General features: G+C 44.7%; 1 protein-coding gene across 2 annotated transcripts in view; it reads left to right on the top strand.

Moving 5' to 3' along the window:
- The window catches only part of SLC5A10 (solute carrier family 5 member 10), a 175,465-nt gene that overhangs the window by 138,932 nt on the left and 11,483 nt on the right, over positions 1-25,050 (top strand). For both annotated transcript variants that reach the window (XM_033963148.1, XM_033963146.1), the window contains 2 exons: positions 18,562-18,730; positions 20,906-21,121. In XM_033963148.1, coding sequence (XP_033819039.1) covers positions 18,562-18,730; positions 20,906-21,121 — 385 coding nt within the window. The remainder of the gene's footprint in view (positions 1-18,561; positions 18,731-20,905; positions 21,122-25,050) is intronic.

The raw sequence follows: 25,050 nt of genomic DNA, 5'->3' as shown, positions 1-25,050 counted from the left end.
TGAATCGAGTCCCAGCCTACTTTGCATGTGTTTCACTTCGTTTGCATTCACAGATTCGAAGCGGATCGCAGGAGAGGTAAGTGAATCAGGCCGGATGGAAATTTGATAGTAAAGGGGTTGCAAACCGGTCAGTACTGTGATGAGTCTTTTGAACCGTTCATTTTCATCACTGCAGAGACCGTTTTGCTGCTTTTGAAGACCCGTTTTCTGAATGGGTTCTCTGAGGCAGTAATTTTGCGAAACGCATCAGAACCCATCGTTGCTGGCGTCCAGGAACATTTCCAACATTTAATAGACACTTATTTTCCCGTTCGTCCACTACACAGTTTAGGTTCTCGTCTACAACCGTGTCTGAAAGACGATCCAATAACCTTCACAGATGACGCCCGTTTGATACCAAGACATCTTTGATTATAAATAAATTCAGCTATCCTATTCAATCTACCATTAAGGTTTTAGGAATAAAAAGGGGAAAGGGGGCAAGGAGTGGGAGGGGGGGAGGGAAGGGGTGGGGGCGCCACTCACCCTTGCTATGCCACTGAGAGGAGCTCATGTAGAGGATGTGGTAAGAGCGGATAGTGTAGCTGGTTTTAAGAAAGGTTTGGACAAGTTCCTGGAGAAAAAGTCCATAGTCTGTTATTTAAAAAGACATGGGGGGAACCACTGCTTACCCTGGATCAGTAGCATGGAATGTTGCTACTCTGGGGATTCCGGAATCTTGTTACTCTTTGGGGATTCCATTTAGAATGTTGCTCCTATTTGGGGTTCCGGAATCCTGCTAATCTTTGAGATTCTGGAATGTTGTTACTCCTTGGGTTTTGGCCAGGTATTAAGGATCAGGGTTTGACTATGAAGAACCAGGTGGACTCTTTGGTTAGAAAAGGTTTCTTTACTCTTTGGAAGCTTCGGTCTATTAGGGCGTATTTTGATGTTTCATCATTTAGAGCAGTGGTTCCCAACCCTGTCCTGGAGGACCACCAGGCCAATCGGGTTTTCAGGATAGCCCTAATGAATATGCATGAAGCAGATTTGCATACCTGTCACTTCCATTATTTGCAAATCTCTCTCATGCATATTTATTAGGGCTATCCTGAAAACCCAATTGGCCTGGTGGTCCTCCAGGACAGGGTTGTCCCTTTCTATACTTTAACAAAAAGATTTAAATATAAAATCATAAGTGTTCGAGATTTGTGCAAATGAGGACAGAGTCTGTGGAGATGGGTACAGAGCTCGCGGGAATGGGGCAAAGACGGAGGTGGAGCTTGCTGGGATGGGGCGGGGCTGGAGATGGAGCCTTTGGTGACAGGGACAAACTTCCTGTATTCTGTAACATGCATGTGTAAGTGGGAGCACCTCCCTTCCACCTCCCATGTGACTGTCTTTTGCATTTACATATAATATTTATGTTTATTCAGTGGTTGGTATGCTGCTGTTTCGGTGCAACAGGTACTTAGGCATTTTCCCAGTCTGTCCCAGCAGGCTCACACCCTAACTGTGCTCCCTGGGGCAATGGAGGGTTAAGTGACTCACCCAGGGTCACATGGATTGAATCCACAACCTCAGGGTGCTGAGGCAGTAGCTGAATCCACTAGGCCACGCCTCCCTCTTGTGTGCACTCTTATGGAATTGTCCTTCGTCACTGATGCGCGTAAGTGTTTATTTGCCCATGAAAGTTCTAATACGGTCGACATTTACGTGTCTCACTGATGCGTAAATACTGGCGCCGAGTTAAAGAATTCTCACTTTATTGCCTCAGGACCCAACTTAGATAATATGGCCTCTGGGTACAGGAAGATCTCTGCATGTAACTCGTGAGCTGCTCCAAAAAGGTGTTCTCTCTATCGAATAAATAAACAAGCACCGGAGAGAAGGAAGATGTGAGGCCGGACATGACAAACAGTGACATGAGATGACACACGGGCGCTGCAAACCTTAACTTAGTACAATCTCTGAAAAGGAAGGCATTAGGCTGGGGAGGGGGAGGACAGAGGGGCAAATTTGATAACAGGGTATCCGTTGTAAGACTGTTTTAAAAAGCTAACCCAGACTCTTATGTACCTGTTGAAAATTGTTTATTAAAAACTTATAAGAACTTAAGACTAGCCTTACTGGGTCAGACCAATGGTCCATCAAGCCCAGTAGCCAATCCAGGTTCCTAGTACCTGGCCAAAACCCAAGGAGTAGCAACATTCCAGCATCTCAAAGATTAGCAAGATTCCGGAACCCCAAATAGGAGCAACATTCCGTGCAGAATCCCCAAAGAGTAGCAAGATTCCGGAATCCCAAATAGGAGCAACATTCCATGCAGAATCCCCAAAGAGTAGCAAGATTCCGGAATCCCCAGAGTAGCAACATTCCAAAATCTCAAAGATTAGCAAGATTCTGTAACCCAAAATAGGAGCAACAGGCCATGCAGAATCCCCTAAGAGTAGCAAGATTCCATGCAGAATTTCCAAAGAGCAGCAAGATTCCGGAATCCCCAGAGTAGCAACATTCCAAGCAGAATACCCAAAGAGTAGCAAGATTCCGGAATCCCCAGAGTAGCAACATTCCATGCTACCAATCCAGGGCAAGCAGTGGCTTCCCCAATGTGTTTCTCAATATCAGACTATGGACTTTTCCTCCAGGAACTTGTCCAAATCTTTCTTAAAACCAGCTATGCTATCCACTCTTACCATATCCTCTGGCAACATGTTCCAGAGCTAAACTATTCTCTGAGTGGAAAAAAAATTTCCTCCTATTGGTTTTAAAAGTATTTTCCTGTAACTTCATCGAGTGTCCCCGAGTCTTTGTCATTTTTGATGGAGTGAAAAATCGATCCACTTGTACCGATTCTACTCCACTCAGGATTTTGTAGACTTCAATCCTATCTCCCCTCAGCTGTCTCTTTTCCAAGCTGTAGAGCCCTAACCATTTTAGTCTTTCCTCATACGAGAGGAGTTCCATCCCCTTTACCAACTTGGTCGCTCTTCTTTGAACCTTTTCTAGTGCCGCTATATCTTTGCTGCTTCTGATGTACCTAAAACATTAGTACATATCAGAAATGTACACAATGAAACAGTAGAGTTGAACATTATATAATTAAAATATGACAGGTGACAGCAGAATACAACTAGCACATTCATATAACATAGATGCGATATTCATATGTCAACACATACAGATGAAACAGTTTAATAAGCACGCATTAGAGCATTCAAATAACACATATGATAAACACCACATCTGCACAGTACAAATAGACATGCATATGACCAATCAAATAATATTGATACGATGCTCACAATGAAATATCTTAATAGGCAACTGAGAAGGGAGGCCTAGTGTAGTCGAGACCTGGAGATGCACGAGCTGGGTAGGAGAAAGTCATTTGGAATAAACAGATGAATGTCTAAATGGAAGGCAAATTATATGTAGAATGGAACAAGGTATGGGGAAGTGGTCTAAGTTACAGGATGTGCAAGAAGCTAGTGCAGGTACAGCGTGAGTGAATAGTCAGTCATAACATAACATTACTAGTTTTATAGCCCATTACATTAACGAGTATTAGCAGCCTTTCTTCCTTACTTTTTTCTCTCCCCGTCCAGCAACACCCCCCCCTTTCTCTGATCCTACTAGCAGAAGGCCTTTTCATTATTTTTACCCGCCCCCCTGTCTAGCAGCACCCCTTCACTGCTCCCCCTGTCCAGCAGTAGCCTTCTTCCTTCCTTTTACCTCCCTCCCGTCCAGCAGCATCTCTTCCCTGCTCCCCCTGTCCAGCAGTAGCGCTTCTCCCTAACTTTTACCTCCCCCCTGTTCAACAGCACCCCTTCCATGTTCCACCTGTCCAGCAGTAAGACTTCTACCTTCCTTTTACCTCCTCCCTGGCCAGCAGCACCCCTTCCCTGCTCCCCCTGTCCAGCAGTAGGCTAAGGCTTTGTGCACCTGCATTGTGAGGTCATAGAGCTGCCCATCCGCAGTAACCATTATCTCTTTCTCTCTCTGAGAGATCCCACATGTCTATCCCAAGCCCTCTTTAATTCAGACCCAGTCTCTGTCTCCACCACCTTTTCCAGGAGACTGTTTCACGCATCTACCACCCTTTCTGTAAAAAAAGTATTTTTTTTAGATTACTCCTGAGCCTATCACCTCATAACTTCATCCTATGCCCTCTCATTCCAGAGCTTCCTTTCAAATGAAAGAGGCTCGACTCATGCGCATTTACGCCATGTAGGTATTTAAACGTCTCTACCATATCTCCCCTCCCCCGCCATTCCTGCAAAGGTTAACTGTGGCTGTGTCTAAGTTGCTTTATCTCATTCATCAGACCTTGCAGCCAACCTCGGCACAGTCTCTAGGTCTCTGCCGCCGCAGTCCAAATTCCTGCGTTTAACGTTCATTGTCCTGACTCAGCAGCATGAAATGCGGTGGCTCTTTTGCTAGTGATGAGCCTGGTTTTGTTGCAACACGTTGGTGGCTGCTGTCTGCCTCACTACATCAGAACTGGTGCGTCTTTGTCAGGAATGAACCCAATTAGTCTTACAACACTCTCAGCATGACTGCAACTGCGGATTATTCACCCGATTGAGCCTGTGGCTCGAAAATGAGACTGGGGCGGGTGCCTGCGGATAATCGCGGGACAGGGATGGGGACAGATCCTGCAGGGTGGTTGTGGAGATGGGGGACAGGGTTGAGGAGGGAGACAGAGGATAAACACTGTCCCGTGTCATTCTCTAATGAGACTGGGTCCGGTTGGATTTTTATCATAGTATTTTTTATCATTGTACTTTTTTAATTGAATTTTTATGGTTTTATATGTCAGTGTTTAATAAATTATCTCCAGAACATCTGTATCCACAGTTTTTGTTTCTGTTCCCAACTAGATAGACCAGCATTTATAAAATGCTAGTATCAATATATAAAAAAATGCACATCTTATCATTTCTATAGCGCCGCTAGACATACCCAGTGCTGTACATTAGAACATTCAAGACATGGTCCCTGCTCAGAAGAGCTTACAATTTACTCAACAACATGAAAAATAAGGGGGTTGGGGAGTTCATCAAGCATAAATGCCTTACCATGGAAGTAGTGCGTGCAAATCCCTCCCATGCCCACTTACTGGGGGCATCCCGAACACCCGGCTAACTTGAGTGTGTCCTGAGAACCCCTGCTCTAGAACATTCAGTCCCAAGTAAGACACTGGCAACTGAATTCAATGATTAAGAAAGGAGCTGCTTTTGGATTTAGATGACATCATTTGTCTTGTCTGCTAATTAGACTTCTACTACTACTACGGCTCCAGAAAAAGGAGGACAGATTGAGACATCTGGGCTTTACAGTACTAGGCTAGATGGACCCAGGAAGGCTATTTTTATGTTCTTAAATTGAGAGGCTGGGGCACCTGAAACTTCCAGAAATCCTGAAGAACAGCGCACGGCAGTGCACAGCCAATCCAAACAGGTCCAATGGCCTTGAAAACCTTGATGAATATCCTCAACAAATACCATGCCATGAGGTGAAAATAATTAATGGGAACACCAGTTGACTGCTCTAAGAAGTGATTCACAATGGCTGACTAAGGTCTGCAGAGCATTTGAGCAGAGCCAGCCTTGTAATGCAGATAACTACTTACATATTTTTAAGGAGGAAATCTAATTGCTGTTTTCGGTCTATGGCCCACATGTCTGTCTGTCTTTCTTTGGGGGGGGGGGGTGCTATGCCCTGAGCAGATTTACAGCATTAGATATTCTGCCCAGTTGTTTTGGAATGGTGAGTTCAAGCAGCTGTTTATTTCATGTTCAGGTATGTGATTCAGGAAGCCAGTGATTGGCAGCATCTCGTACGTGGCACAGTGCAGAAGGAGCGCGAACAAAGCAAGACCGGGGCAGCTGCCTCCAGGAGGCAAGAAAAAGCTGCTGCAGCCAATCATAGCAACTGAAAGAAATGACAGGAAGTGTTTCTAGCATCAGGGAGGGTGGACAGTTTTTATGTAACCCAGATTTTCTTGGGAAGGGTGGCATTAGAATAATCGTGATTGTTGAGGGGGTCAAGAAGCCTAAAGATTAATTAGGGGGAAGGGGGGCCTCGAGGCTCAAAGTTTTCCTAGCACAAAGTAACCCAAACCTCTGTTCTAAGAAAATTTCTGTTCTGGATCTCCTAGAGGATCCCAGTCAGCGTAAACGTATTGGATTGTAACCTCATAACACTATTGGACTGGACTCTGAAATCCTTAAGTAAATCTCCTTTAATTCAAATCTCAAAACAGTTGCTCTTAAGGAATCTGGCTTTCTGCAAACAGTCCAACACTCGTATCGGTGCCTCCTAGGGGTCGTGATAGCTAGGAGTGCATTCAACATTTCTTGAAAATAATGTTGTACTTCAGAACTTAGCACCACTAAACTCTACTTAAAGACTAGCAGCTCCAAAGGTCAAAAACCAGACGGAGAGCAATACTTTTCCCATAGCTGTGTGGCTGCCTAATAATGGAGTGGCCATTTTAATATTAATGAGCTCGTTGTGCTACATATCCATAGTATTCTCGGAGGCTGTTACGGGACACGGAAAAGACTGCACAGAGCCATTTTGAGCATCAGAAGCTAAAATGCGTGTATGGTAAACCGGTTAGAACTGGTTTAGCATCGAATGTTAAAGGCACGGTAAGTTTTGAGCATCGGGGCCTGGGAGTTTTTGTGACCAAGACAGACCTTTCTACTGCTACTACTACTTCTCGTTTCTATAGCACCACGAGACGTACATAGCACTGTACAGAAAACATGTAAGATACAGTCCCTACTCGATAGAGCTTACAATCTATTCAAGGCAAACAGCTTCCAAAAAATAGTATGGAAATGTAGTGCAACGAGCTCATTAATATTAAAATGAGCACTCCAGGCGATATCCAGACAATGCCAGGTGATACGCAAAATGAAAGCGCCAACCTTTAACGCTGTAAAATTACTGGCAGGTCTGGAGAACATAAGAACATAAGAATAGGCTTACTGGGTCAGACCAATGGTCCATCAAACCCAGTAGTCCGTTCTCACGGTGGCCAATCCAGGTCCCTAGTACCTGGCCAAAACCCAAGGAGTGGCAACATTCTAAATAGAATCCCCAAAGAGTAACAAGATTCCGGAATCCCCAGAGTAGCAACATTCCGTGCTACCGATCCAGGGCAAGCAGTGGCTTCCCCCGTGTCTTTCTAAATAACAGACTGGACTTTTCCTCCAGGAACTTGTCCAAACCTTTCTTAAAACCAGCTACGCTATCCGCTGGAGGGACTGGTAGTGTTGAACCGCCCGTGTTAAAAGCGTATACCAGCAGGTCTGCGGCTGCTGATTGAATAAGAAGTGGAAGTAAAAAAAAAAAGAAAAGTACGGGATACATTCATCATACTTTTATAGGTCTGGGGGCACAACCCCCCCCCCCCCATATGTGTCTTGCTATACGCGTGTGTTAAAAGTGTCTCGGGTACATTCTTTAAAACCGTGTACTGGTAGGTCTGGGGCTGCCGATTGCATGAGGTGGAAGTTAAGAAAAATACATTTGCATGGTTTGTTAGTAGTTCTCCACTCCCCCTCCCCCTCAGTGACACTTAAGACCTGCGCCTATGATGCGCTATAATGCACACCTAGTATATGCGTTCCTACAATGTCGCTTTTCCTGGCGCATGTGCACATGTAGCCTTTTTCTGAGTACTGTGTTTTGAGATTATGTAAGGACATCTGTTTGTAGATGCTTTTCCGTGATACTAGAAGGTTTATGACTGGCTTTGTTCTTTAAGAACAAAGCGGTACTTGAGAGAGTCCAAAGGAGAGCAACGAAACTGGTAAAAGGGCTGGAACACTGCCCATACGCCGAGAGGTTGGATAGGCTGGGGCTCTTCTCTCTAGAAAAAAGGAGGCTCAGGAGAGATATGATAGACCTTCAAGATCATGAGGGGCATAGAGAGGGTGGATAGGGACAGATTCTTCAGACTGAAGGGGACAACAAGTACGAGGGGGCATTCGGAGAAACTGAAGGGAGATAGGTTCAAAACAAATGCAAGGAAGTTTTTTTTCACCCAAAGGGTCGTGGACACTTGGAATGCGCTACCGGAGGAAGTGATCAGGCAGAGTACGGTACAGGGATTCAAACAGGGATTGGACGGATTTCTGAGGGATAAAGGGATCGTGGGATACTGAGGGAGGAGCTGGGATGTAACACAAGTATAGAAAACTAACCAGGTAATAAGTATAGAAACCCAACAGGTCGTGCATGTGCAAGACCGGAGGGTTAGGACTACGATGGGAAGATAGGACTTCAATGAGAAACCAAGGTGGCAAGGGAGCCCCTTCTGGTGATTCAGACAGGTCGTGACCTGTTTGGGCCGCCGCGGGAGCAGACTGCCGGGCAGGATGGACCTATGGTCTGACCCGGCGGAGGCACTGCTTATGTTCTTATGTTCTTAAGATCGAGTAATGTCTATGATGGTTAAATCTGAAATTTGATGCGCCAATGATAACATCAGATTGAAATACATGGAACACGCTACCGGAGGATGTGATAAGCAGGAGCACGCTACAGGGCTTCAAAGAAGGTTTGGATAGGTACCTGGAGGACAAAGGGATTGAGGGGTACAGATAGGAGTAGAGGTAAGTTATAGGGAGAGGATTAGAGGCAGTTACAAAATTAGTCAGGGACACAGTTCAGGCAATTAGGCCTGATGGGCCGCCACGGGAGCAGACCGCTGGGCAGGATGGACCTCTGGTCTGCCTCAGCGGAGGCAGCTTCTTATGTTCTTATGAAATGCAATTTCTATTTTTGTTTTGTCCTGATATTCTGTACGTTTTTTATGTGCACTGCTTAGATTTAAGCGTTTTCTAATTTTTTAAAAAATAAATAAATGTGTCAGTCTTTTTCTCTGACTAATCGGATGGAATTTCTGTGGACCTCGTTTGCGTGCAAAAGTTTTTGGAGCATCACTCGTTGTTTAGAAATTGGCAAATTTACCAGCTCACAGAATTTTAACGGGGAGCTTTCAGCATCACTCCCTAGTGCCAGTTTTTTTTGTTTCAATTAAAGAGCATATGTAGGGGGAAAAAAAGAAATAAAACAAAAAGAATTCAGGTGATACCTTTTTTTATTGGGCTACTACCACTATTGATTATTTCTACAGCGCTGAAAGGCGTACGCAGTGCTGTACATGTCCCTGCTCAGAAGAGCTTACAATCTAATTTAGGTTAGCTTATGAAGGTAATCCTTCTTCAGGTCAGAGATCTCAATAAAAGAGCAGCAATTTGGGAGAGGAAACCTCCCAGAATTTTGCTGGTATTTTAAAATTAAGTCCTCCCTGCTGGAGAGAGCTATTAGAGGACACAAAGACACACCTTTGTAATTGTTATGGTGGCTTTTTTTTTCCAGATGCATAACTTGCGGCTGACTAATCCTGTATTTGTGTACGTGTTTGTGACATCATCTGCCGAGCTGGCACTGTCTCATAAAATATCAACTAATTAATACACACAGAGCTTTAAATCATTTAAAATGGCTTCGGCTAACTCCACAATAAATACCTTCTAACTACAAAAAGCCTTTTATTGCAGTTATCATTTTTTATTACTACATAATATATATATATATTTATATCACACTGATTTAAATAACATGTTACCAAACCACACACTCTAAACCAGGGGTAGGAAACTCCGGTCCTCGAGGTTTTCAGGATTTCCCCAATGAATATGCATGAGATCTATTTGAATGCACTGATTTCAATGCATATTCATTGGGGCAATCCTGAAAACCCGACTGGAATACGGCTCTCAAGGACCGGAGTTCCCTACCCTTGCTCTAAACCAGGGATCTCAAAGTCCCTCCTTGAGGGCCACAATCCAGTCAGGTTTTCAGGACTTCCCCAATGAATATGCATTGAAAGCAGTGCATGCAAATAGATCTCATGCATATTCATTGGGGAAATCCTGAAAACCTCACTGGATTGCGGCCCTCAAGGAGGGACTTTGAGACCCCTGCTCTAAACAAATCACACTACAAAAGTTTTTTCTTTATAAAATGGCTCAATGGGAACGCCCTATTGGGCCAGAAAACCTGGACTGGAACAAAGCCTTTTCTTTTTCAGTTCTTTTCAAAACCACATTATCTTGCGTTCTCTTGCTGTATTGCAAATTGTTACCACAGTCTCATGTTGCTCAACCATAATGATTATACAGTGGTACCTTGGTTTGCGAGCATAATTCGTTCCAGAAGCACGCTCGTAATCTAAAGTACTCTTATAACAAAGCAACTTTCCCCATAGGTCATAATGGCAACTCGGATGATTCATTCCACCCGACTCCCGAGCCGATACCTGACCCCCAAGCCGACAACTAAGCCAACCCCAGGAACCGGCAGTATTGCTCCCCCCCGAGGCCACCGGCGCTGGTCCCTCCCTTCGTGATCGGTTCCTCCCCTCCCCCTACTGAACGGCCCTGTCCTTACCCATGCACCGCCTGTGTTAGAAAGTGCCTTCTGCCGGTTTTCTGCTGGGCTGTTGCTCTCCGAGATTCTCATGAGATCATTTGAAAGTCGATCTCTTTCATTTGAAAGGAAGCTCTGGAATGAGAGGGCATAGGATGAAGTTAAGAGATGATAGGCTCCGGAATAATCCAAGGAAATACTTTTTTACAGAAAGGGTGGTAGATGCGTGGAAGAGTTTCTCGGAAGAAGTGGTGGAGACAGAGACTGTGTCTGAATTCAAGAGGGCCTGGGATAGGCATGTGGGATTTCTTAGAGAGAGAAAGAGATAATGGTTACTGCGGATGGGCAGACTGGATGGGCCATTTGGCCTTTATCTGCCGTCATGTTTCTATTTTACTGTCTTGGTAAAAAGTGGTATTTTGTATGGCTAACACACATTGAGATATATACTATATATAAATATATATACTGCTTAATTTTCCTGCTTTATATTACCTTAATTCTGAGGCGTGGACTCAGCGATCATTTTCATGACAATTTTTTTCCCTTGAAATTGCTGGCAGCGGTAATTCTATCCAGACACATTGCGCTGGAACTAATCAAACAATGTTTTTGTAATCTTTCTTAAAAGGAGGCTGCTATCATTTTTCCTGGAGAGAATAATGCACTCACTCATACACTGACACCGAATCTCTCAGCCCCGTGCACCTGTCTTTCTGATTTTACATTCTAGCTATTTGGAGGGTTTAGAACATCTGATACTCATAGACATATTGGAATGGTTGTTTTATTTATTTATTTAAATTTTTTTTTTGGGTGGGGGAATTGTGGACCTGTGAACTGTTAGTAAATGGGGTGAGCAAAAGGGTTATCATTTTTTCAAATTGAGTAATTAATTTGCTTTCTCACAGGCTCGTCATGTATTTTCAAGACCATCTTTAGATTTTTATTTTTAAGATAGAATCAGAATGTATTTTGTTATGTATTTTAATATATTTTATAGAAATTAATCCTAACTGGGGTTCTAGAATCTTACCTACTCTTTGAGATTCTGGAATGTTGCTACTATTTGGGGTTCCGGCTGCTATTTGGGGTTCCGGAATCTTGCTTACTCTTTTGAGATTCTGGAATGTTGCTACTATTTGGGTTTTTGCCAGGTACTTTGTGACCTGGATTGGCCACCATGAAGACAGGATAGTGGGCTAGTTGGACCATTGCTCTGACCCAGTAAGGCCATTCTTATGCTCTTATTTACGATATTGTAAGCTGCCTTGGCAGGATATCAAGCTATAAATGAACTTTAATCTCAGATGCTAACAATTACTGTACACACAGCTTATGTGCATAAACCATTTTGAACGGTAGCATATAGGCATGTACATGAACACACATACACCTTACTACCAAAATCTCGCCTAAGCATGATTCTATAAATACCCACTTAACTTACAGACCATGTACAGCTCTCCCTACATGTTCACGGGGGTTAGGGGCGCAGCTCCTTCATGAATACCATACATTTACAAATAACTTTTCCCCTCCGTACTCGTGGGCTTTTGGTTTACAACTCTCGTGAATACTGTAAATTTGCAAATAAACATTTCCGACATATTTGCGGACAACAGATACTCTTTAGTTCATGTAAACAGTACAGAACAGTATAAACAAGTTTTCACGGTCACACGTCTCCGGCGCTGGTCAGGGCCTTTTCTCTCGGCAACCCTCGAGTGGGGGGGGGGGGGGGGGGGGGCGAGTCAGCTCTGTTCCTGGCCCAACAATGCTGCAGAAAAACAGTTAGCTCCGTCCTGGGCAACTAAAGCTACTTGCATGAGGCTGCTTTAGCGAACTCTAACTTTTTACAAAATGTAACTTACAGTACAACAGTATTTATTGATGGTAAAAATCACAAATATGCAAACCTACGAATGCCAGGGGGGCATGCACGGGGGCGATGCAAGGACAAAGCACATAACATACAAAATGTACGGACCATCTTTTCCTGTGGGCTACCAGATTTGTAGCAGTACATGTGTGTATCATGACTTCCCGGACCCCCGAGGAAGGAGTGTTTTCCGAAACACGGACCGTGTCGGGTCCTGGCTCTTCACATATGAGAACCATTCCTCGGATTGCTACTTTGTGCCTTGTACATCACACCTGCAGTTTCTTCCTTAAATAAAATAATAAATAAGCTATGTGTGTATCTACAAGTAGGTGTTAACACACCAGCTCTGTACGCAATGTCGTTTATTTACTTGACCTGTTTCACTCTCTCCCCACCCCCACTCCTTTGTGTGTGGCAAAAGGTTGGCTGCCCTCAGGCTGGAAAGCCAAAGCATAAAAGGCGATGGAACAGCTCTCGTTCGACGCAAATCTAAAGGGGTCGGGGCTCTTTGGCTTGCAGAAGGGAAGGCTGATCGAGGTTATAAAATCACGAGTGGGGTGGCAAATGCTTGTTTAGCCTTTCAAATAATAACTAAAACTTGGAGATGCTCCATGAAGTGGTGGCTTGCGGGTGTTTTTGCTGAGAATCGCTTTGACACTGAGCGATGATGTAGAAATCAAATGAAATAAATGCACACACAAACGGACAGGTAACACCCTGAAAAGTAATCAGAGGAGGGTTTTTTTTTTTACCCTGCAATGCACAATTAAGCTGTAGAATTTGTTGCTAGAAGATGGCAAAAGCTGGGTTTAAAAAGGCTGCAGATAAGTCCCAGCAGGAAATGCCAAGAAATCAGTACTCAGTCAAATAAGTAGATCGGGGAGAGTGGTGTGAAGCAGTGATTCCCAACCCTGTCCTGGAGGAACACCAGGCCAATCGGGTTTTCAGGCTAGCCCTAATGAATATGCATGAGAGAGATTTGCATATGATGGAAGTGATAGGCATGCAAATTTGCTTCATGCATATTCATTAGGGCTAGCCTGAAAACCCAATTGGCCTGGTGTTCCTCCAGGACAGGGTTGGGAACCACTGGATTAAAGCAACTATAGGAAATTCACACACATGTATTTAATATCAAAGTGCTCAGAGACACGGAGGCGAACCCCAAAACTATCACCTCGCCACCCAATCATCGCTTGTTCAATATATTTAGTTGGTATTTGAAAAATCATTATGCTGCTGTCCACGCTCTCATATATTGTTGAAAAAATGTTCAGAAGGCAAACTTATCTTTAATGCCAGGTTCCGACGTGGTCCGTTTCGATCCTGCGTCAGGGAACCAAGAATCTGAATTCAAAGTATTACTTCAAGGGTGAATCAATATATGCGAGCGTGGCAATCGGTTGGTGGACAAGCGATGATTGGGTGGCGAGGTGATAGTTTTGGGGTTCGCCCCTTGTTTTCACCTCCGTGTCTCTGAGCACGGATTTCTTTATAAGTCGATATGACTCTTCAGAAATGTTATTAAATACATAGAAACATAGAAATAGACGGCAGATAAGGGCCACGGCCCATCCAGTCTGCCCACCATACAGTCCCTCCTCTACCTTTGCCCTGTGAATAGATCCCATGTGTCGATCCCATTTGGCCTTAAAATCAAGCACGCTACTGGCCTCAATCACCTGCAGTGGAAGACTATTCCAGCGATCAACCATCCTTTCAGTGAAAAAGAATTTCCTGATGTCACCTCGTAGTTTCCCGCCTCTGATTTTCCAAATACATGTGAATAAATCAGTCCTTGCAGAAGAAAAAAAACGAAGGTGTCCGATTGGCGTTCAGTCTCGTTTATTGATTAAAAGGACTCGACATGATTATGTTTCGGCCCCAAACAGGCCTGCCTCAGGAGACTGAAGGTATGACGAGACAATGTTTGTGTCGATGCTCAGGACTCTTTCAAAAAATGGAAATACATAAAGACAACCGAAGCCTGGAACAAACATAAAGATGATCAGAAGAAATGTCACAAGGCGGTGAGGGATGCAAAACAGGAATACGAGGAAAAAATAGCCCAGGAGGCCAAAAACTTCAAGCCCTTCTTTAGATATGTGAAAGGGAAAAAACCTGCAAAAGAGGCAGTCGGACCCTTGGACGACCAGGGAAGAAAAGGGTACATCAAGGAAGATAAACAAATCGCAGACAAACTAAATTCCTTCTTTGCGTCCGTCTTTACGAAGGAGGACACCTCAACAATACCTGAAGCGGAGAAAGTGTTTGCAGGAGAAATAGAAGACAGCCTCACCACAGTTGAAGTGGACTTAGACCAGATATACTATCAGATCGACAAACTTAAAAGTGACAAATCCCCTGGACCGGATGGAATTCACCCGAGAGTCTTAAAGGAATTGAAGGTTGAAATCGGAGAGTTATTGCAAAAACTTGCAAACCTGACAATCAGAACTGGACAGATACCGGACGACTGGAGGATAGCGAACGTCACCCCAATTTTCAAAAAAGGATCGAGAGGGGAACCGGGCAACTATAGACCTGTGAGTCTTACGTCTGTCCCCGGCAAGATGGTTGAAGCACTGATCAAGGATAGCATGGTCCGGCACTTGGACGCACACGACTTGATGAAACCCAGTCAACACGGATTCAGGAAAGGGAAATCATGTTTGACGAATTTACTCCAATTTTTTGAGACCGTGAACGAGCAAATTGATAGTGGGAAGCCGGTGGACATAATATACTTGGACTTCCAGAAAGCGTTCGACAAAGTTCCACACGAAAGACTTCTCAGGAAACTACAAAGCCATGGCATAGAGGGGGATATACAAAGATGGATAGGCAAATGGCTGGAAAACCGAAAGCAGAGAGTGGGCATAAATGGGAAGTTCTCCGACTGGGAGAAAGTGACTAGTGGAGTACCCCAGGGCTCGGTACTTGGGCCGATCCTTTTTAATATTTATATCAATGATCTGGAGGAAGGAACATCCAGTGAGATCATCAAGTTTGCAGACGATACAAAACTATGCCGGGCGATCAGATCGCATGAGGATAGAGAGAAACTCCAGAGCGACTTGTGTCGGTTAGAAACATGGGCGGAGAAATGGCAGATGAAGTTCAATGTGGAGAAATGCAAGGTAATGCATTTAGGCAATAAGAATAAGGAATACGAGTACACAATGTCAGGTGCAACTCTGGGGAAGAGTGAACAAGAAAAGGACCTGGGTGTACTGATAAATAGGACCCTGAAGCCGTCGGCACAATGCGCGGCAGCGGCAAAGAAGGCAAATAGAATGTTGGGCATGATAAAGAAAGGAATCTCGAGTAGATCGGAGAAAGTTATAATGCCGCTTTATAGGGCAATGGTCAGACCCCACCTGGAATACTGCGTCCAACATTGGTCTCCCTACCTAAAGAAGGATATAAAACTGCTGGAGAGGGTGCAGAGACGAGCAACAAAACTGGTGAAGGGTATGGAAAAACTGGAATACGAGGACAGACTTATAACACTAGGATTATTCTCCCTTGAGAAAAGGAGATTGCGTGGGGATATGATCGAGACCTTCAAAATACTGAAAGGAATCGACAAAATAGAGCAGAGAAGATTATTTACATTGTCCAATTTGACACGGACTAGAGGACATGTAATGAAGCTAAGGGGGGACAGGTTCAGGACTAATGTCAGGAAGTTCTGCTTCACTCAGAGAGTGGTTGACACCTGGAATGCCCTCCCAGATGAGATTATTGCGGAATCGACCGTCCTAGGCTTCAAGAGCAAACTAGATGCATATCTCCTTAAGAGAGGCATGTAAGGATATGGTGGACTATAAATTACAACAGGTGTACACCTGGCAGGGCCTCCGCGTGTGCGGATCGCCGGACTTGATGGACCAAAGGTCTGATCCGGTGATGGCATTTCTTATGTTCTTATGTTCTTATGTTCGATTCTTAAACATGGGGAACTGAATAATCAGGACGATAAATCTGTTGAAGTAGAACGGAACGGCAGTCAATAATGCTCCACAGTTGCTGCCTGCGCCGTACGCCGCTCACTTTCGTTTTCGCACTGTGAGTGGCGTCCATCACAGGCAGACTCCTGAGGCAGGCCCGTTTGGGGGCCGAAACATAATCGCGCTGAGTCCTTTTAATCAATAAACGAGACTGAACCGCCAATCGGTCACCTTTGTTGTTTTTCTTCTGCTTTCACGATTTGCGAAGGCAGCCTCGCCTGCGTTTTCGGAATAAATCAGTACTAGTCATATAGTCTCAACACTTGATCTCTGCAAAGAGGTCAGTTCTAGAAAGAATGCCAGAATTCAGGGGGGGGGGAGGGGGTGCAGGACCTCTTCGGGTGCAGTCTTGGTGGGGGCGCTGCCAACTCTCCTCCTCTCTGCCCCCTGCTTCTTCCCTTCCCAGTCCCTGCACCTCTAGCTGTTCAGCATCTGCTGCTGGCGCTGGCCTTGGCTCTCCCTCTGATATCTTTTCCGGGTCAACGGGACCAGGAAGTGATGTCAGAGGGAGAGCCGAGGCCGGCACGAGCAGCTTGCTGGAGGCATTGCTTGCACCAGGGAAGTTACAGAGGCATGGAGAAGGGAAGGGGCGCACACATGGCGGGGGGAGGGGGAAGGAGCGGAGGCGGGAAGAAGGCAGGGGGTGCCATCGCCCCGGGTGCCTCCTTGCTACGCCACACAGGGATGTGGTGCCCGGACTCCAGTCTGGCATGCGAGATTGGCATCTTAGCACCTACGTTTCGGCAAGTCCACTTCAAGTTTCAAGTTTATTTAAAAATTCAATTATATCGCAATATCATATTTCAAGTACAAAATTGAGGGATCAACACGTGACAAATACCCATGCCTAAATAAAGCACTTTATCACGTAAATGCAAGTACAGTATTATGTTAATATGGTGGATGCTGGGTGGCGTGATTTAGTTTTTACTGTTTTGGTTTTGTTTTATTATGTGTGGTTTTCATTTGTGGCCTGCCTGGGTTGTAGGTGGGATAGAAAATTTTAAAATAAACAAATAAATATTCTATTATCTAAAGTGCGTAAAAAGTTGCCCCGCCCATGCGCCTCCCCCTGTGACTCACCCCTGGCATTTATCAAGTTTCAAGTTTATTAAAAATTTGTTGTACACGCAATGTCAAATACTTCAATGCGTATAACAGTTTAAAATTAGGAGATAAAGAATAAAACAACTTTATACAAATAAACATACAGTGTATAAGTACAAATAATTACTGGTATAAAAGGAAAGTAGGGTGAACTACAATTTTTAAAGAAAATAGAGATACATTTAGGGAAAAAAAAAACAACTGGAGGGTAATAGAAATTAATCTTGAAAGCATGGCTAAACGTGGAAAAGAGGTAAAGGAGAATGCGACCTGTACGTACAATCTGATTAAAATTAAGTATTAGAGCATATGCTTTAATGATAGAAGAATGATGCTATCTATGTCTCAAATGCGTCCCTATACAAGTAACTTTTTCAAGAGCTTTTCAATTTTTCTAGTGAGGATTCACCACGTAAGTTGTTCCAGATCTGGGGTGCTATAACCGAAAAGATAGTAGATCTCCTAGTACAGTGGTCTCAAACTCGCGGCCCGGGGGCCACATGCGGCCCGCCAGGTACTATTTTGAGGCCCTCACTTTGCTTATCATAATTGCAAAAGTAAAATAAAACAGTTTCTTTAGCTATAAATGACAATATTATGATTAAGACTTAGCCAAAAGGAAAGTTTTATAAACTATAAAGAGTTTTACGTCATGCAAAATGGTCATTTCTTTAAGTCATTAACTATTTTTTTCTGTGGCCCTCCAAGGACCTACAAAACCAAAATGTGGCCCTGCAAAGGGTTTGAGTTGGAGACCACTGGCCTAGTACCTATTACTTTTAAAGAGGGGATAGTCAGCAGATGCTGTTCGGTTGATCTGAGTGTCCTGACTGGAGAATATGGCATTGGAAGACGACCCAGAAATACTGGTGCGTTAGTTTGTCGGATTTTAAAGGTCATCAGTGCGATTTTATAAATTATTCTATGCCTGATGCAGTTCACGCAGTCACTTTACAGCTTACTGTCGAGTGCAAACAAATGTTACATTCGCACGTGTGCCGCATTCTGTCAACCTAGTGCACACGCGGCACTTACATTTAGGCGCTAAGGCACTTGTTAGAATCCCCGATTGGCCACTAGAAGAGACTTTTCAAGTGACCCAACAGGGCGTTTCTCTTGCAGGATCGTCACGGTGGTCTTGGTGGTCGTGAGCGTGGTTTGGATCCCGATTCTGCAGAATGCCAACAGTGGACAGCTCTACGTCTACATCCAATCGGTCACCAGCTACCTCGCTCCTCCCGTCACGGCGGTTTTCACGCTGGCTGTCTTTTGGAAGAGAACCAATGAGCACGTAAATATGTCCTTCACTCTACGCACTTCCCTAGAGACGAGGCAGAGCCGTTTGAATGGGCCTCAGCCCAAAATGGCTGGATGCAGTGGCGTAGTAAAAGGGTGGGGTGGCACCCATCCTTTTCTCCACCCTGCTCCTTCCCCACCCCTTCCCTCGTACCTCTTTAACATTCCTGGCATGAGCAGCAACCCCCAACCTGCTGCTCACTCCAGCGTCGGCTCTTCCTCTGATGTCACTTCCTAGACCCGCCCCTAGGAAGTGACATCAGAGGAAGAGCCGACGCTGGTGCGAGCGGCAGGCCAGGGTTGCTGCTCACGCTAGGAACGTTAATGAGGTACAGGGGAAAGGACGTACGCGTGTGGCAGGAGGGGGTGGGGAAGGAGCGGATGAGGGTGGGGGAGGGACGCCACTGCCTTGCTTCGCCACCCGCACTATTCCTCCCCCAGTCACTCCAAAGTCAACTCAATACCTGAGCTGGCAAGCTCCGCCAGTTGAAGTGGTCCCGCAGCCAATAGCAGCTCAAAGGGCCATTGCCGCTAAGCTGGCTTTCTTCCCTCCTGCAAATGCAAGGGAGGGAGGAGCCAGTGCAACAACAGCCTATAGAGAGTGCAAGTACAAGAGCGCTCTGGGCTGCCCGAGCAGGACTGCTTCAGCTAGCAGTACTCAGGGATTCCCGCCAGCATTAACAAGGGTGGGCTTGAGCCCACCCATGGCTCTACCATAGCCTTAGAAGGAAGAATTTCATAATCATTGGAAAATTCTATGGTTATGGGGGAGGGGATGTGGTGAAAGCCTGGGGTGCCTCTCTTGCCAGTGGCATAGGAAGAGGGGAGTGGGGGCAGTCATCCTCGGGTGTGGTCCTCTCCGTCCCCCTTGCTCCTCTCCTTGACGCACGTGCCCACCCGCCCTTTGCCTTCCACCGTACCTTTTTTACTTCCCCAGCATGAGGCTGCTGCCCACTTCGGCATCGGCGCTGTCTCTGATGTCACTTCCGTTACCCACGCCTAGGAAGTGACGTCAAAGGGCGAGCAGATACTGACTCAGGCATATTGCTCAAGCCAGAGAAGTTAAAAAGCTATGGGGAAAGGGAAGGGGGTGTGTGTATGGGGGGAGGGTGCAGGGGAGGGACTCCACCGCTCCGGGTGCTACTCACCCTTACTATACCACTGTCTCTTGCCCTGTTCAACCCTTTTAAATATCGAACCCCTATTGTTTACGTCCTGGCTGTTCTCCTTTTCCTCACCATCTGCTGCACTTGTAAAATACCAAAGCACATATCCAAGGCAGGTGGAACACGATCGGCCAGGGATGTGTGGCAGGAGGGGGCAGACGTTTGAAGACCGCCATGCTTACTTGGCTCGCAATTCCAGGACCACATGACCCACCCTTTCCGACAGGAAGTCATCAGAGGGGGCAGGGCATAGCAGCACTGGAATTGTGAGCCTGTGAAGGAAGGCCTCAGCCAGCACTGTTGTGGAAGTGGCAGACCTGGTTTGGGGGAAGGGAGGGAGTGGCAGCAGCAATGCCGATCTGCATGGGTGGAGCAGAGCTCCAGCAACCCTAGCTCCATCCCTGCCTTATGTTTTCTTCTATAAAACATCTTTCAGGCTTTACAAAAATGATTGACTGAAAGATAACCAAGGAGTAATAGGACACTTGTGTGAAGGTGGACCCAACACGAGCCCTGTTTCGGGCTACACACGCCTTCCTCAGGAGTCCTCATAGAAACAAGTAGAAACAAAATACAATTTATCTACAAATAGGGAACAGTATGTAAACTGACCTATAGATAAGGATTTAGGGCAGGGGTGTCAAAGTCCCTCCTCGAGGGCCGCAATCCAGTCGGGTTTTCAGGATTTCCCCAATGAATATACATGAGATCTATTTGCATGCACTGCTTTCATTGTATGCTAATAGATCTCATGCATATTCATTGGGGAAATCCTGAAAACCCAACTGGATTGTGGCCCTCGAGGAGGGACTTTGACACCCCTGATCTATGGGAAAAGTGAAACATATGCGGGGAAGTGCCTAGGATAAGTGAAAGTGATCAACATGGGAGTATTAATATATTTTAAGACATTACGTAAGATCCTGTGAAATCAAAGCCAATGGACCAACACTGTTTACCCTTGAGGTATTTCCGTGACAGTGACTCTCTCATTTCCTATCCAGGGTGCTTTTTGGGGACTCATGGTCGGGTTGGTTGTGGGACTCGGTAGAATGATCCTGGAATTCGTGTATCCCATCCCTCGCTGTGGAGTCTACGATGAGAGGCCGTCCGTCCTGAAGGATGTCCATTACCTGCACTTTGCCATCATCCTTTGTGCCTTAACCGTGGGTGTGGTAGTAGGGATAAGCTTGCTAACAGAGCCCCCCCTTCAGTCACAGGTAGGCATTGCTTCGTTGTCTTGGGTGAAATGCTTCTTACCCTTTCTGATACAGCCTTCCTATATTCTGATCTTAGCATCAGCATATGTTTCTATCTGCTTTTTCTGTAGATAGAATTTCTATGGTACAATAGTGCACGTAGATATGAAAATTCGACCTACATATGTTATGCTCTCTTAGGGTTCCGTGGCGGGTGTCATGATTGTTGCAGTTGTCAATGTCTAGGTAGGTAGAACTGATGTTTCAGCTATCATGCTTCCTGAAGAAAGTCACAGCATGATGGCCGAAATGTCGGTTCTACCTACCCAGATGCGGCGAGAGCCGGACAACTGCAACAATTTAGACAAGTTATTTCCAGTCTTGCCACCATACAAGCTCACCTCAATCTGGCTAAAGTTACTTGCACTTTGGCACCTGTACCTATATTCAGATGTATCGAGCAAGGGAAGTAAAATTCTTAGACAGTCAGGTGAATTGATATTTAGCCACTGAAATGGCTTTAAAAAGTGCCTTCCGTGTGCCAATATTTCATCGTTTGCGTACAAACCAAGGAAGAACAGAGACGCATAGTGCTAACAACCTTCCCCCTTTATGCCATTAACCTCTGGGTTGCATTTATGTATAAGTAGACAAGTTATAACATGGGGCCTCGCATTACAAGGGTCTTCATGCTTCATTAGAACGGAAGTGTGTGGCGCAGTGGGCACCCTGGGGTTGTGGGTTCAAATCCCGCGCTGCTCCTTGTGACCCTGGGCAAGTCACTTAATCCTCCATAGCCCAGGTACGTTAGATAGATTGTGAGTACCTGATTGTAAAAACCGCTTAGATAACCTTGATAGGCGGTATATAAAATCCTAATAAACTTGAAACTTGAAAGACTTCTTCTTAGGTAATAATAATAATAATAATTATTATTATTTTTGTATACCGCAATACCACAAAACAGTTCAGAGCGGTTTACAGGAGAAGAGACTGTACATTTACAGCGAAGATGCAGAGTCAGATTAACCAGGGTAAAGTAACCAGTAACGATTAAAATTAAAAAGTAAGATAGGTACTTAGAAATTCCCTTACTGTCCCGAAGGCTCACAATCTAACTAAAGTACCTGGAGAATAACAAAGAAGTGAAAAATAGAGATAGAGGAAAAATAAGAAATAAACATTCTAACAAGACTACATTGATCTAAAATACTTTGGAAGGATGAAGAGAGGAGAGAAAGGAATATATACAGTTACAAGGGAGTGCAGGATGAGGATAGTAAGATCCGGGGAAGAAGAGGTATATAGGTGAGGAAGGAAGGATGGGGTTAGAGAAATTTATCAAAGAGGTAAGCTTTGAGAGATTTTCTGAAGGATAGGTAGGATGGGGCAAGAGAGATGAGGGTGGTAAGGCAATCATTCCATTTGCCAGCTTGAAAAGAGAGGGTTTTGTCCAGGAATCTTTTGTAAATACATCCCTTTGGCGAGGGGAAGGCAAACAGGTGGGCATTGCGTGTTCGGTTAGAGCCTGGGAACACAAAGTGACGTGACAGGTATATCGGGGATGATCCAGTCAAGGTTTTTAAAGCAGAGGCAGGCGGATTTGAAGATGACCCTTGCTTCAATTGGTACCATCGACTCGTGCTCAAGTCCTAGCGACTTGATGAATGACAGATTTTAAAAGAAATTGGTTTTGTGCTAGTCCGGAAAGGTCCTCCAGCGTCATCCCCATGGTTGTTTTCAACGCATCCAGACATCTGATTCGCCTGGTTCCTTCATTCTTCAATTATTAAGCCTAAAGTTTACTTCCTTCTTGATTGATTGGGGGGAGGAGAGCATCTTAAATGTTATACCTTAGGGGTCACAATGCATATAAATCTGGCCCTGATTAATCTGACTTGCAAGACTTCTCTGCTGGGAAAGTGGGGCCGAGCGCTGGCCTCATAGGAGAGCGCCAAGCCTTCTCAGCTTCCATTAAGTACAGTAATCGGTGTTTTCCTTGGCCGTGCCATCATGGGTACATCAAGGCAGGCTGGATGTCAGCGTAGTAGACAATCTCAGTATGTTTCACTGCGTGTCTTGGAGTTTCCATGGAGAAGTTGAGCCCAATTGACATAAGTTTGTCTTATGAATGGAGCAAAGAGGCGGAGACTGATTCAGGTTTGCACATGTTATAACTTTAGAGTATCAAGAAAGAAGAACTCTTGGGAGACAACAGAATAAAACATAATTGCCGATTTCTAGACCACATAGCCATAAGTTCAGTGCGGTTAACAAAAGATTTATGCTATGAAAAAAATAGAGGAATAATATGATATACAGAAATCAGGTTGATCAGAAATTTTGAAAAAAGAAGAGTTTTCAACAGTTTTCTAAAATGTTCATAAGACGTGGATCTAATTAATAATGGGCGGAAATCTTTGTCATAGCAATGCCCAAGATGTTTCTTACTTTTACAGCCCTTGGCTGAAGGGAACGTAAATAGTGCGTGAGATTTTCTACTATTCTCATGTGCCACTATAACAAGATATAACAGACTCCAACGGATTCAGAATGCCGCGGCCAAGCTCATCTTCGCTAAAAGTAAATTTGGCCATGTCTCCCCACTCCTGGCCAAGCTCCACTGGCTTCCGATAATCACCAGGGTCCACTATAAATGCGCCTGTTTAACTTTCAAAATCCTATATGGTATCCTCCCTCCCTTTATCCCTCTTTCTTGGAATTCCTCAAACCCTAATACCACCAGATCCTCCCACAAATTAAAACTATCCTTCCCCTCGCTAAAAGGCATTTCCCACACAGGAAAGATAGTGACCTCCCTCCACTTCAAAATCACTGAGCTCTGGAACAACCTTACCTCCCCTCTTCGGAACTTGAGCTCTCTCCAAGTTTTCCGCAAACATCTGAAAACCTGGCTTTTCTCAAAAAATGTAAGTCTCCCTCCAACTTAGGAATCAAGGAAACTCTTATATCTTGGCATCCCAAGTCCTCTAAATTTTCTTCCCACTTCTACCTCTAACCCTCTGTTGTAGTTCCTTCCTATTTCTCCTACTGTAAACCGCGTCGAGCTCTACGAACGTGGAGATAATGCGGTATACAAACCTAAGGATTAGATTAGATATAATGGGACAACACCAAAGGCAACTTTATAATATAAGCATCCTAACTTAAAGATCACCCAGGCCCTGACCAGAAACCAATGCTGCTCATAGTAATAGGGGGTTACGTGGTCATTCATGAATTCCCTACAACATAACTTATATCAAAATTCAATTCTTGAATTAATATACAAAATAAACAAAACCCTACGGTGAAATAACAATGAGTGCTCAGTTCAAAACACCAATTTAACACAGCAGCAGCGTCTTGTTAAGGTGTTAGGACAGACATCATAGCACCCACCTGCCTACCTCAAACGCTGGTTTATGGATTAGATTAGATTACATTACATTAGTGATTTTTATTCCGCCATTACCTTGTGGTTCAAGGCGGATTACAGAAGAGGATTTCTGGACATGCCCAGAGGTGTTACAGAGTAGAGCGGGTTGCTTCAAAGGATTGGAAAGTTTCATACGGTGTTAGTTAGTCTTCATGGATTTCATGAATAGCAGGGTTTTTATTTCTTTTCTGAAAGTTTTGTAGTCTGGGGTCGCGATTAGTAGATTGGAAAGTTGGCGGTCTAATTTTGCTGCCTGTGTGGCTAGAAGGCCGTTATACAGTTTTTTCCGTTTAACGTCTCTGATTGGAGGGTATGTGAATGGTGTCTGGGTTCTCCGGTGTCTGGTTGGGGTAGTTGGATTAGGCGGTCGTTCAAGTAGGCCGGGCTGTCACCACTTATGGATTTAAATAGTAGACAGTGGAATTTAAATTGTATTCTTGCTTGAATTGGGAGCCAGTGTGAGTCAACGTAGGCCTCGGTGATGTGGTTGTGTTTTCTTAGTGAATAGATT

The sequence above is a fragment of the Geotrypetes seraphini genome, chromosome 11 (genome assembly GCF_902459505.1).
Source record: "Geotrypetes seraphini chromosome 11, aGeoSer1.1, whole genome shotgun sequence".
In the NCBI taxonomy this organism is placed as follows: domain Eukaryota; kingdom Metazoa; phylum Chordata; class Amphibia; order Gymnophiona; family Dermophiidae; genus Geotrypetes; species Geotrypetes seraphini.
Note: the sequence above shows the minus strand (reverse complement) of the source record. Positions and strands in the feature narration are given on the sequence as shown.